Below are 13,899 nucleotides of genomic sequence, written 5' to 3' on the forward strand. Positions count from 1 at the left end.
TTATAAAATAGTAAATTGCATAAGAATAGTGAGTATGCTTTACTCTTTTTATTAAGCTTTAAATTAAGGTTAAAATGTAAGTTAAGTACACACGTGTAAGTGTGTACACTACAGAAATTTATTCTTCTATCCATTATCTCCTGGGCCTAAAGAACAATCTGAAATAATTTCCATCATTTGTGCATAAGTACATTTTTATAAGTACATTTTGCATACACAGGCCTTGGTCGTACTCATTCCCAGTAATATTAGGCAAAGGAGGAAGCCTCACAACACCAGGTTAAAGTTCAACAGGTTTATTTAATATCATAAGCTTTTGGAGTATTTTGGAGTGAGTCGACTCACCTGATAAAGGGATGGTGCTCTGAAAACTCGTGATACTATATAAACCTGTTGGACTTTAACCTGGTGTTCTGAGACTTCTTACTGTGCCCTTCCCAGTCCAACATCAACATGTCCACGTCAATATTAGGAAAAATTACTGAATGATTAAAAACAACATTAGGCAATATCTTTACTTGGAATGTCCTGTAAGTAATTTAATGTTGCTCAAAACAACAGTTTGAACAAGATCAAATTTGTTCAGTGGTGGCATTTTCATCCAAGTCAGAAAGCCACAGATCAAACCCCATTCCAACAGTGGCAGCAAAGACTGAAAATGTTGAACTTTAACCCTGCCATTACCAAAGGAAAAGTAATTTGCTGATTTTAAAATGGGAAGCTTGACACCGAACCAAAATAATAGCTGGACCATGCACTAAAGTTTGAATCTAAAAACATGTCTGCCATTTGTACTTTGTTTCATCAAAGCTCCTTCTAAGCAACTCCATTCATATTTGCTCAAGTGCAGAGTAAAAATAGTCAGATAGAAATGTCCATTACACCAACATCTAATAATCAGAATCTTCACTTGCTTCCTTTCAAATCCCTATTATTTTTTCTGCATCAAGTACAGATTGACTATATACAGCAATGTACTACATTTAAGATACATGTACCAGAGCCCATGTCAGGGAGGCTCAGGACTGGACATGTGCCAGATTTGTGGATTTTCTGGATTTTGGGTCCTAGGCTAGCATGTACTTAAAATAGATAAAATAAGAAGAATAAAATGGTTTTATTCAAATTGCTATGTAGGGCACCAGCTTTGACCATAGCCAGTTTTTGGGTCCTTCTGGATTTTGGGATGCTGGTTAAGGGAACCCAGTACCTTCAGTGAACCTCAAGTACTTAAATGATTGATTTGATCAGAGGTATATAGTTCTACAAATTCTACACACAAAATGCCCAGTTTCCTCTAAAAAGGAAATTGAAATAGGACTTTGGGCTGGTGTACAATCCACTTGCATTGCACAGCATAACATGTTTTATAGTAGCCTAGCTGAAATTTTTATTTGATTTATGTTATAACTTAAGAACATGACGATTCACTGACAACAGAGGAAGAAAACTCAAAAAATTAAAATAAAAGACAATTGAAATTTTTATCCATAATAAACTGTTTTTTCACCTTCATTATTTTAATTATGTTTTCATTTCCAGGTTTTCACTCACTCTTATTGATACATTAGATACACTTGTTGTAAGTATTGCAACTTGTTCTGATTTCATGGGGTTGTTGGTGGGGTGGGAGGTGGGAAGGAGGTCAGGGAAGTGATCTTCATTTTTGCCTGATCAATTTAGATATGCGTCTCATTTTTTCACCAAAATTAATACATGAATACATGAAAGTCTTGGGCAGCTGGCCTAATTTAGTTCAGTATAAACTAATAATCAAAATCTATAAATTGTCAACACTGGACCAGCACATCATCTCCAGATTTTTGTGAGATTTGTCTAACCCAAGTTCATTTTGTGGTGATTGACAGAATTCATGCCAACAGATGATATACAAGTAATTTAAATGTGGACTCTGTAATATTAAGATTTTGGCACTGTAAGGCTTGATGTGGGACTGGGGTAGACCCCGCAGTGTGACATATAAAAGGGTCACACGTGAAGAGTATAGGAGTAAGTCTGCAAGAAATCGGCTTAAAGTTGGCACCTAGTCAGAACTGTATCCTGGATATATGTACATAGTTTTGTGTTATTAATTGATTGTTATTCAACCATACAAACGTCTGGACCCCTTTATGAGACAGCCATACAGCAGATTAATTGGAAGATAATTGCAGTTCTTTTTCCTTTTAACTTGTGTTTCCCCTTTATTTAATTTTTATTTATTTGTTAGTGTCACAAGTAAGCCTACATTAACATTGCAATGAACTTCCTGTGAAAATCTGCTAGTCACCACACTCCAGTGCCTGTTCAGGTACACTGAGGGAAAATTTAGCATGACCAATGCACCTGACCAACACGTCTTTTGAACAGTGAGAGGAAACTAGAGCGCCCAGAGGAAACCCACACAGACGTGGGGCGAACGTGTGGACAGTGCACAGACAGTGACCCAAGCCGGGAATTGAACCCAAGTCCCTCATGCTGTGAGGCAGCTGTGCTAACCACTGTCCCACTCTGCTGCCCACTCACTTTGGTCACAACAAAGCTTTTCAAAATCTTGTTTCCCCATGAATGCCTTTTCCAGTCCAAATGTATTTACTTTTTATTAAGGAGCCAATCAATCCAGATTTTCTTGACTTGGAAAGAATATGCCTATTAGTTATTAAAGTGCAGGAAAATGGGATAGTTAGTGGTGCAGACTCAATGGACTGAATGGTCTTTTCTGTGCTGTATAATTCTTAGAAACCCAAGGAAAAATAATGAAGATGTAACAACAAATGCACATATCAAAGGAACTTTAAAGCCCAAATTAAAGTTGAAGAATGTATTATGTCTTTTCTCTTGTTTGTGAGGTGGTTTGTTAAATATTGAGGCTGTTAGAAGTGTGGTGGTTTCCATTAAAATCCTGGTGTTGGTTCAGTACTGCTGTTTGCTGGCGAAACTGTTAGCTTCAGAGAGAGTGACCCCTCACTGCTTTTTTCAGCAGTTCTTTTCCAGACGACTTTGATGATTTTTCTGTTTCTGGCTTTGCAAAACCAGTTCTTAAATCTCCAGAGTCCCAGGGAAGTATTTGATTAACATGCCTCGTGTTCATTTTTGTAGACCAAGGGTGAAATTTTCCTGCCCCTCTCACCAGCGGGATCTTCGAATTCTACTAAAGTTGACCCTTGCTGGGATTCCCTGGTGAGAGGGCAGGGCAGGTGAGCCAGGCAAATTGCCATTGACTTTGGTGGGATTGGAACTACCAACAGTGAGAAATGTTAAAATCAGGAGCAATTTAGTTGCGCAAAAGAAATCTAATAAACAAACAGGTTATGCACTTCTTAATGTGGTTTGGGGCAGAATGGTTTACCTGAAGTTTAGTGGTCCTCTTCATGTTGTAACTCAAGTTGAGTTCCATGAGTATAAGCTCAGTGTACTGTTACTTTATGGGGGAAGGAACAGTGATTAGGTTGAGAACATTTTTTTGTTTTGTGTGATTATAAAATCCCTTTTGTTTTCTCCATGGCTATACTGGGCCAAAAGGGCAGGTGACCAACTTCTAAGCCTCCATTTTTGTCATTGTGAGTTGTCCCTGAGTTAGGTAGCATTAGTGATCTGGGGATGATCACCCATATAATTTGTATTTTGTACTTTTTCCTACATGTTTTGATTTTCTGAGTCTCATGTTGCCATGTGCTTTGCTCAAGCTATCATTTCTGAAAATGCGATACAATAGTATTTTGTTCTGTTTCACTCAAAGGTGCTAAACAAGTTGGATGAGTTTGAAGATGCAGTGCGAAAAGTGATACTGAATGTCCAATTCGATAATGATATCGTGGTCTCAGTGTTTGAAACCAACATCCGTGTATTGGGGTGAGTAAAACGTTGCATAGAATGATGACTAATTTTCTGAATTGGTCAGTTACAACAGTGAAATCATTGACGTGATGCCTTTATTAAAGTGCTGTCTTTCATACAGTGCATTTCTCAGCTTTCTTATTGTAAAGCAGTCTGGTATCCGAACATCCTTTGCCAGAGAGTGCTAGGCAAGATTCACATGTGGGTTGCCTATTCAGTGCATTTCCAATGATGTCAGGGAGGAAAAATTCTTAGACAAGTCACTTTACACCGTGGTTATTCACCTTTTAGCTCGATCACGGCAAATATTAGAATCGTAGAATCCCTGCAGTACAAAAGAAGACCATTCAGCCCATCGAGTCTGCACCTTCCACAAGCCCACCCAGTCCCTATTCCTGTAACTCCACATATTTACCCTGCTAATCCCCTGGCACTAGAGTCAATTTAGCATGGCCAATCCATCTAACCCACACATTTTTGGACTTTGCCTGAGGCTTTGTGAGTATGCTCTCTCACGTTCAACGTGCTTGAGCTTCAAGGTTGGGGAAGGAAAAGAAACCTTGCATTCTACCGCATAACAGCAAATAATAAATATAACTTTTAACAGCTATATCCTGGAAAAACAGGCCACTAAGAGTACCAGTGTATTTTTTTTAAACTGGAAACAAATACCTATTCGAGAACACAGCATATTGATGATATCAGTTACATCAATTAAAAAGTGTTATAATGTGGCTTCACAATATGTGGTTTCAAAGTTTCTGCACAATGTGCTTCAAATGTTACACTGATCATTGGAGGAAACATCTTCATTACCTTTTCTGAAGTCAGCTAAAGCCACTCCAGTATATGCCACACCTTTGGCTGTAGTTGACATCGTAAGAAGTCTGACAACACCAGGTTTAAGTCCAACCGATTTATTTGATAGTAAACTCACAAGCTTTCGGGGTTTGCCCCTTCGTCAGGTGAATGGAGAGTTCTGGCCTCGGACAGAGCACATAACAGCACAGATAGTTTACAGATCACTGATTAGAATGCGAGTCTTTACACCTAACCTGCTATTCAAGTCTTAAAGTGGCCAACAATGTGAGTGGAAGGAGCATTAAGCCCAGGTTAAAGAGATGTGTATTGTCTCCAGACAGTATAGTAAGTGAGGTTTAGCAAACCCAGGCAAGTCATGGGGGTTATAGATAGTGTGACATGAACCCAAGATCCCTGTTGACACATCATTATAGTTGACATCAGCAGACATTGGGTAGAATTTTCCTCCTCTTCACGGTGTGTTTAGCAGCAGTGAGAGGGAGAGAGTCTTACTGGTCTTTCCATTGTCACCGGGATTTCCCATTAAACACACCCCTCGCCACCGGGAAATACAAGGCAGGGATGTGCCATCGGTAGGACCATAAGATCCCGCCAGTTAAACACTGCCAAGGTTTTGGTGATTATGTTCAGTGATAGTATGTGGCATGTAAGACAAATGAATAATTATTAAAGTAAGTAGAATAGCAAATTGAATGAAAATAATTTAGCAACATTTTATTCTGCTTCTAATATAGCTTTTGGTTGAACAAACGTTGAAGAGTAATGGTGGTGCAGGGGTAATGTCACTGAACAAGCAATGCAGAGTCTTGGGCTAATGCTCTGGGGACATAGGCTCAAATTGTACCTGGTAGAATTTAGATTATAGATTATTTAAAGAAAAATCTGGAATTGAAAGTTGGTCTCACTAAATGAAGACCAAGAAACTGTTGTCAATTGTTGTAATCTTTTAAAAAAGCGAATCTGTTGTCCTTACCTGGTCTGGTCTACACATGACTCTAGATCCACAACTATATGGTTGACACTTAACTGCCCTCTGAAATGGCATAGTAAGCCACTGAGTTCACAGGCAATTGAAACTAGCACCCAATAACACCCAAGTCACATCAAAGAATAAGAAATACTTGTAAGTTATTCAATCCACAAACTGTCATCTGTAATTCAGGCAGACAGCATTGTCTGTGTCTGTGTCTGGTCTGCTTTATTCAAAGCTTATACACCATCTGTATGACTGAGTCATATTTTTATTTTAGACCTGCACCTGTAAATTAGGGTTTGCATCTACTTATCAACTAACAATTGTTCACTTTAATGGGTAGAAAAATCACAGTTGCTAAGCATAGAGGTGGAAAATCCTGCCTCAAAAATTATAATTGAATTAAGTAAGACAAATACCAGCAATACAACAAAGCATACTAAATGCTAATGAAAAATTATAAGTTAGTAACTTTCAAAGGAAGTTTGAACTCTGCCCAATTTGACATTTGCTACAAAAATATAATACTTACTTTTAAGAATATTTACTTTTGTTGCAGTGGGTTGTTGGGAGGTCATGTGATGGCAACCATGTTGAAAAACCATGGAAACAAGATGAATTGGTACAAAGATGAACTTCTGTACATGGCGAGAGATGTAGGCTATCGACTTCTGCCAGCTTTTAACACCACAAGTGGTCTGCCATATCCAAGAGTAAGTACAAAGTACAATGACCCTGGAGATGGATTCAATCTGGATACATTTTAAAAAAAAAACCTCCTAAATATAATTAACTTTGTTGTGCTTCATACCACAAACAGTAAGAAACAAAATGAGATCAAACAAGGATTTAGTTTACAGTTGTCTATCTTTTTATTGCCTATATTCTTTGACAGACTGAATTATGGTAATCCAGTGCTGTCAGAGAAAATACATTTTTGAGACGCTCTTAATCCATTTGTGAAGTGACTGCTATGAATGTTAGTGAAAAGTTTTTAAAATTATTTTTAATTGTAGGTAAATCTGAAGTATGGAATCTTGAGCCCTCTTTCCCGAACAGGCACAGAATCGGACACTTGTACAGCCTGTGCTGGAACCATGATTTTGGAATTTGCTGCTCTCAGTCGCCTGACAGATGAATCTATTTTTGAGGTAATGCAAGTTCACTGAAGTGGCAAACTAATTTTGAATAATCTTTATATTTTGTTGGCATCATGGTATCTTCAATTTTCTCTCCCACTCTCCAAACTAATTCAAAGTATATCTTTATCAGATTATTTAAAATGCGATTATTCAGAAGTGCAGAACTCAGTCAGTCAATTTAAAGACTGTGGAAGCAGAGTCTTTGAATCTTTTCGAAGCAGAGGTAGATAGATTCTTGATACACAAAGGGTGGGGGGATGAAAGGTTACCGGGAGTCGGTGGAAGGTTAGAGTCAGATCAGCCTTGAGCTTATTGAATGGTGGAGCAATCACAATGGTCAAGTGGCTGATTCCTGCTCCTAGTTCACATGTTCATAATTTAACAGTGCTCAAAAGTTTATTTTATCTTATCGCCTTAAATGTTTGCTGATACAAGTATACTCAGTGCTCTGAGTAATCTGTTTTGAACTTTCACTCGTGCTTTGCTTCTGAGCTCAAAGGTTCCTCTTAAAACCTGAAAGCAGGCACATTAACAGCATGTACGAGGCATCGGGATGGGTACATGAATAGAGGGATATGGTTTGAGTAAGGGCAGAAGGTTTTTTTAGTTAAGGCATCACGATCGGTACGGGCTTGGAGAGCTGAAGGGCCTGTTCCGGTGCTGTTTTGTTCTTTGTTCCTTGTTCCTTATGGCTTACTTGAAGTTTTGTAGATCTCTCTTCACGGTTTTCAGAAGTACTCTTCTCTTCTTGCTTTGCTTGTGTTGTATTGACAGTATTCTGGAGTCTTGAGAATTTTCAGCGAAGTTCTGCTCTTTACAAATATCAACTCATAATTGCAAACTGACTTCACAGAACCTGTGAATATGGCTTGAACCTATTGTTGTAGATTAGTAGCAATTTTCACCTTCCATGGGAATAAAAGACGTATTTTCTGTCGTTCAATTAAATTCTGCATTTGCAGATGTTCCTCCAGCTTTCACAATTGTAAGTAGTAAAACACAAACACATAGACATTTCTTTTCATTCAGTCACAGAATGTCGACATTGCAGGTAAGGCCTTCATGTATTGCTCATCCCAGGAAGGTGATGATGAGCAGTCTTCTTTAATAGCTGCAGTCCATGTAGTAAGGTTCTCCCACAGTGCTGTTCGGAGAGAGTTCCTGGATTTTGACCCAATGGATAAACAGTGATATATTTCAAAGCAAGATGGTGTGTGACTTGGAGGAGGACTTGAAGGTGGTATTGTTCACATGCACCTTCTGCCTTTGTCCTTCTAGGTAGAGACCACTGGCTTGGGAAGCGCTATCAGAGAAGTCTTGGCAAATTGCTACAGTGCATATTTGTTGATAGTGAACACTGCAATCAGGGGTGTCAGTCAAATGAGGTTGCCATGTTCTGGATGGTGTCAAACTTCCCAAGTATTGTTAGAGCTACACCCATCCATGCAAATGGAGAGTATTTCATCACTCTCTTGACTTACGTCTTCTAGATCTTGGAAAGCCTTTGAGAAGTGAGATGGCAAAGTGTGACACAAAATACCCACCTTCTCACTTGCTCTTGTAACCACAATTATTATGGCAGGTCTGATTAAGTTCCTAGTTCAGGGGACTCAAGGATGTTGATTCAATGTTGGAGACGATCATTGCCTGCCACTTTATGGTGGGAATGTTACTTGCCAGTTATCCGGGGAGATAGTGGTGCATTAGTATTGTCACTGGACTAATAATCCAAATACCCAGCGTAGCGCTCTGGGGATTTGGGTTTGAACCCCAGTGTGACAGATGGTGAAATTTTAACTCCCGCAGCAGTCTGGATTTGAAAGTCTAACAATGACCATGAAACCATTGTCAATTTTTTGTAAAAACCCATCTGGTTCACTAATGTTTTTTAGGGAAGGAACTCTGCTTTATCTGGCCTAGATGTGACCTCAGACCCACAGTAATGTGGGTGACTCTTAAATGCCCCTTTAAATGGCCCAGCAAGCCACTCAGTTCAAAGACAGTTAGGGGTGGGCCATAAATGCTGGCTGAGGCAGATGTCCACATCCTATGAATGAATTCAAACAAAAAGCACAAAGCTTAACGTTGTCCAGGTCATGTTGTATGTGGGCATGACAACATCTTTGAGAAGCTGCAGTTGGAACTGAAAACTATACAATCATCAGGTTCCAGTTCTGCTCCTATGATGGAGCGAAGGCAAAACTCTAAAGCTGTTTTTGCCATGAGAAACTTCTGTCATGTTGGCCTTGTGCTGAGTTATTCGGCCTCCAGCAACTGCAACCAGCTTTCATTATGCTAGGTCTGACTTCAACCAATGGAGGGCTTCCCCCATGATTTCCATGGCCTTCAATTTTACTAGGGCTTGTTGATGTCAGACTGAATTGCTGTCTTAACTTCAAAGGCAGGCAGTCTTACCTCATCCCTGGAATTGAGCTCTTTTATCTGTGTTTGGATCAACGCTGTGGTTTCATCATTGATCAAGAGGCAGAATGTAAACTTGAGCTATGCTGAAAAGGTTATTGATGAGTTATTGTTTCTTGATAGTATCAACAAGAACCCTTCCATCATTTTGCTACTGATTTAATGAGAAATAAGGAAATGGAGAGAAATTAAGCAAATATTTTATGCCCATCTTCACAAAGGAAGATACATAAACAGTCCCAAAAATACTTGAGAACCGAGGGAATGAGGAACTGAAAGAGATTAGTATTTGTAAAAAAAAAAGTAGCACTGAAGAAATTAATGAGATTGAAAGTTGATAAGACCCGGAACCTGATCATTTCCATCCAGTATGTTGAAAGAGGTGCCTGAAGAGATACTGCATGCACTGATGGCCATCTTCCAAAATTCTATACGTTCTGGAACAGTTCATGCAGATTGGAAGGTAACAAGTGTAACCTCAGTGACTATCCTGCCTTTATCTACGTTTTGGAAGACTGTGATCTGACCTCAGTGGAATATTGATTTAATTTTTGGTGATGCCTTCTCATACCACCCTTCACTCAGTCTGGCGTGTCTAGCTAAATAGTCAAATAGGATGCCGTAGGAAATTATAAGTGCTGTTTCTATTTTTCCTCCTTTACGTGATGACTTTCTTTCTCTGTAGGAGTATGCACGGAGAGCAATGGATTTTCTGTGGGATAAGCGGCAGAGAGGCAGTAATCTTGTGGGGACAGTGATCAACATCCACAATGGTGACTGGATTAGGCGGGGTGAGCGCAGCACATTATCTAACTGATGTAAACTGCACCGAATTATTTTGTATTATGTAAATTCATTTAAATTATTTGAGTTACTGAGGAAACGAGGAATGCACATTTGCAGCACACACGTATGTACACCTTTCAGAGCCCGCCTGTACTTAACAAACATTGGCCAGAATTTCCTGCTGTTCACACCGCCTCCCGCTGAGTGAAACATGCTGCTGAGAGGCCAGAGAATCCCAACCATTGTGTTTGTGTTTCTATGATCCAGTCTCCACTATGTCCCTTACTCTGCAACACTTAGTAACTGTCAATACAACACTTAAAGCATTGAAGGAAAATGTCAGAGCCTCCTATAATCAATTCTGCAGCATTGTAGCCATTTAACTTCACCCTGGGCTTTAAAGCCAGTCTGAACATACTAAAAGTTACATTATTTGAGTTGGACCTCGTAATATGTTATCAGACAGGATTAATTAAATAAAAGCAAAAGGATTAACTCAAGATTGCACAGCAACAGGTGTCATGGTGGCACAGTGGTTAGCACTGCTGCCTTACAGTGCCAGGGGCCTGGGTTCGATTCCCGTTTAGGTCACTGATTATGAGCCAGCACACTTGGTCTACAGGGATGGCAATGCATGCTCAAAATTCGGCAAGCTTCCAAGTTCCAATCTTATCGGCCCCTCATCAGTGGAGTGACATGAAACACATTGCGGGACCACAGAAATCTCCCTTGCTCACCAGATATTCAGTGAGCACCGGCATGATGTCACATCAGTGCCATTTAAACAGGTCTATGTAAGTGTGAACCTGGTGCTTTCACTTCCGAGCGGATTTCAGAGGTGAGCGCTCAGGCAGCCGGTAACCACTGTGGACTTGAGTGTCCTGTATGACTAACAATAATTCAACATGCAAGTACAACCAATAATTAAGAAGGCAAATAGAATGGCCTTATTTGCAAGGGGAATGGAATATAAAAGCAGAAAGTCTTGCTGCAACTGTGCAGAGTATTGATAAGAGCACACTGAGTACTGTATATAGTTTGGTCATCTTAAGGAGGGACACCCTTGCATTGGAGTCAGTTCAGAGATGTTCGCTGTGCTGATACCTGGAATAAAGGGGTCATGCTGATTCCTGGAATAAAGGGGTGCTGACAAAAGGTTGAGCAGCCTGGGCCTATACTCATTGATGTTTAGAAGAACGGGAGGTAGTTTTATGGAAACATAAGATCCTGAGGGGACTTTACAGGGTAAATGCTGAAAGAATGTTTCTTCTTGCGGGGAAATCTAGAACGATTGGACACTGTTTCAAAATAAGGGGTCTCTCATTTAAGACAGAAATGCGGAAGAATTTGGTCTTTGAAATTCTCTTCCCTGGAGAGCTGTGCAGGCAGGCTCGTTGAATATATTCAAGACCGAGTTGGACTGGCAGGAAAGTAGAGTTAAGGCTACAATCAGATCAACCATGATCTTATTGAGTAGCTGAGCAGGTTTGAGGGGCTGCATGGCCTCTTTCTGTTCTTATTTCTTATGTTCTTAAATTATTCAAAGAATACAATGTTCTTTGTGTTGGTCTCCACATCAATGAACGTGAAATTTTCTTAGTAAACAACTAAAGCTTAATATGTCAACAGCAGTATGCAAAAAAGTTATTACTTTATCTATTGGAATGCCAAATCTTTGTCTCCCAGAAATTGATTAGTAGGGATTCATATGGATAGTTATACCTTATGTTAGCTTAACTTGGAACTAGATAGCCTGCAGTTATACTAACACATGTATTTTGATGGGGAAAATAGGAGTCTTATGTTACCAAAAGCAAAATGCTGCAGATTCAGGATATCAGAGGAAAAAAAAATGTTAGATACACTCAAAAAAAAACTTTACAGCCTGACTCCCAAGTGAACCATAATCAAATGATGTGGAAACCCACCCTCAAGGAGGTAGTCTCAAAGTAGGTGACGTGGAATGGTAGATTGATGTATAGAAGCATTTCAATAGTGCTCAAGATTTTCTGTTATTCCTGTTCACTTTATAAACTTGTTTTTCAATATTTTCATGTTGGGAAAAATCATCTGTGCTCTCCCAATATTGTAAATTAGCACCACATGTTGAAGTATGGGTGTACACAACTCCTTTGCCACTTCTCTAGTCACTTCCCCTGTATTACCGATGTGCTCTACTTGCCAATCAATAATGCCAACTCATGATATCTTTCCAACCACTTTTGTAGTGTGACTAACAGATGCCATTATATTCTAAGACAGTGGAGTTGGTGCTGGAATCGATTCGTACTACGAGTACCTGTTGAAGGCCTATATCCTGCTGGGAGATGATGTATATTTGGAGAGGTTTAATACAGTAAGTCTTATGTTCAAAAAGAAAAATAATACCTATTTAGTCCTATGATCTTAAAATACTAAAGGAAAAATTTGCTAATGTGTGGCCAAGAGACATGGAGAGTTAGTATAGCAAGTGATGCATCACACATAAGACTTGGGCCTCGTCACGAGATCTTTTATGCCCATGTGGTTGAACAGATGGGACCTTGGTTTAACATCTCATCTGAAAAACAGCGGGTGTGTTTGTTTTTTGGTTCCACCACGGGTCCAGAAATTTCTGTCCCAAGTCGACAGACCTTTTTCTGGCCTGTTAAATTGTCCATCCTGTGACAATTCCAGCAGCAGGCAGGACTGAAAAACCCCATCCAGCATCTGTGACAGTGCAGCACTCCTTCAGTACTGCACTGAAAGTGGTATGATAGATGTGGAACCCAATCGTCTCATTGTCAGATAATAACACTAAAGAGCACCATGTAGATGAGACATAGGAGGCAGTTAAGAATAGATCCTTGAGAGACTCAAGAATCAACAGGGTGGGGATGAGAAGAAAAACCATTTCAAGAGATTCTGTGGTCACGACTGAATAGGTAAGCATGGAACCTGGCACACTGATCTGGATTATGGAGGATCAGCATCAGAGAACAATAATTAATGAACCATGTCCAAAGTTGCAAATCTATTAAGAAGAAGGGCATGGTCCAAAATAGAAGCAGGCAAACAAATGTGAAAGTAAGGAAGAAAAAAGTTGAGGTGATTTGTGTGTAATTAATTGGAATTAGAGTGTTGTTGTTTGATGATAAAAGCTAGATCAAAAGATGTGTGTGTAGTGTACACACACTGGTCCCTGCCTGGGACTACAGTTCAGCAGGCCCAGTCCTGGGCCTGCCTTAAGACTCTAGTAATGAGTTCTAATTGACCACTGCCTGTTACCTGGGGAACTCGAACTCAACGAGCCCCAGAAGGAGATCAATCTATGATTTCCATGGACTTTGTGCAGATCATCACAAATTAAATACAAAAAGTTCAGAGTAATCAATGGAACAATTGTTATTCAACCGGGCCAGATATTTTCCTAAATTGAAATCTTATCGATCCATTTTATTGAAGGAACTGATGAATTTGATGGGACAATGTTGTACCAGGTCCCTGTATGGGATAGTGTAGACCTAGAGTTATTTTTATATTAGCTGAAACAGCTTGCACCTAGAAAAATATAATCCTAAAAAATCATTTTCTTATAGAATAGTCTGTTCAGTAGTGCAATCAGCAGTGTAATAGTTTGTGAATTAACATTGGAAATGATCGTTTCATGCATTTTTAATCAGATTCTGTGCATTTCTATTTAATGCTGACTCATAACCCTAATAATGTATTTTCATATTTTTATTCAATCTGTTTGAAATAGGCTTAATTTGATATTTTCAGCTGACTAATTTGTTTATCAGACAAAAAAAAATTCAAACTTAAACACGGGTGTAAGATTGACTTAGCTTATACGTGACTGTTCTCTTTTTTTAATGCAGAAAGATGGATATTCGGAATGCAGAAAAGTCCCGTTAGGTCCTTTCTGTATATTAAAAT

General features: G+C 39.3%; 1 protein-coding gene across 1 annotated transcript in view; it reads left to right on the forward strand.

Annotated features, from left to right (window-relative positions):
* The window catches only part of LOC145358160 (ER degradation-enhancing alpha-mannosidase-like protein 3), a 55,250-nt gene that overhangs the window by 12,849 nt on the left and 28,502 nt on the right, over nucleotides 1-13,899 (forward strand). The window contains exons 4-9 of the mRNA XM_080211882.1: nucleotides 1,543-1,582; nucleotides 3,740-3,852; nucleotides 6,192-6,345; nucleotides 6,649-6,783; nucleotides 9,881-9,986; nucleotides 12,240-12,337. Coding sequence (XP_080068008.1) covers nucleotides 1,543-1,582; nucleotides 3,740-3,852; nucleotides 6,192-6,345; nucleotides 6,649-6,783; nucleotides 9,881-9,986; nucleotides 12,240-12,337 — 646 coding nt within the window. The remainder of the gene's footprint in view (nucleotides 1-1,542; nucleotides 1,583-3,739; nucleotides 3,853-6,191; nucleotides 6,346-6,648; nucleotides 6,784-9,880; nucleotides 9,987-12,239; nucleotides 12,338-13,899) is intronic.

This window comes from Carcharhinus amblyrhynchos, chromosome 25, assembly GCF_965287045.1.
Source record: "Carcharhinus amblyrhynchos chromosome 25, sCarAmb.v2.hapA, whole genome shotgun sequence".
Lineage (NCBI taxonomy): Eukaryota > Metazoa > Chordata > Chondrichthyes > Carcharhiniformes > Carcharhinidae > Carcharhinus > Carcharhinus amblyrhynchos.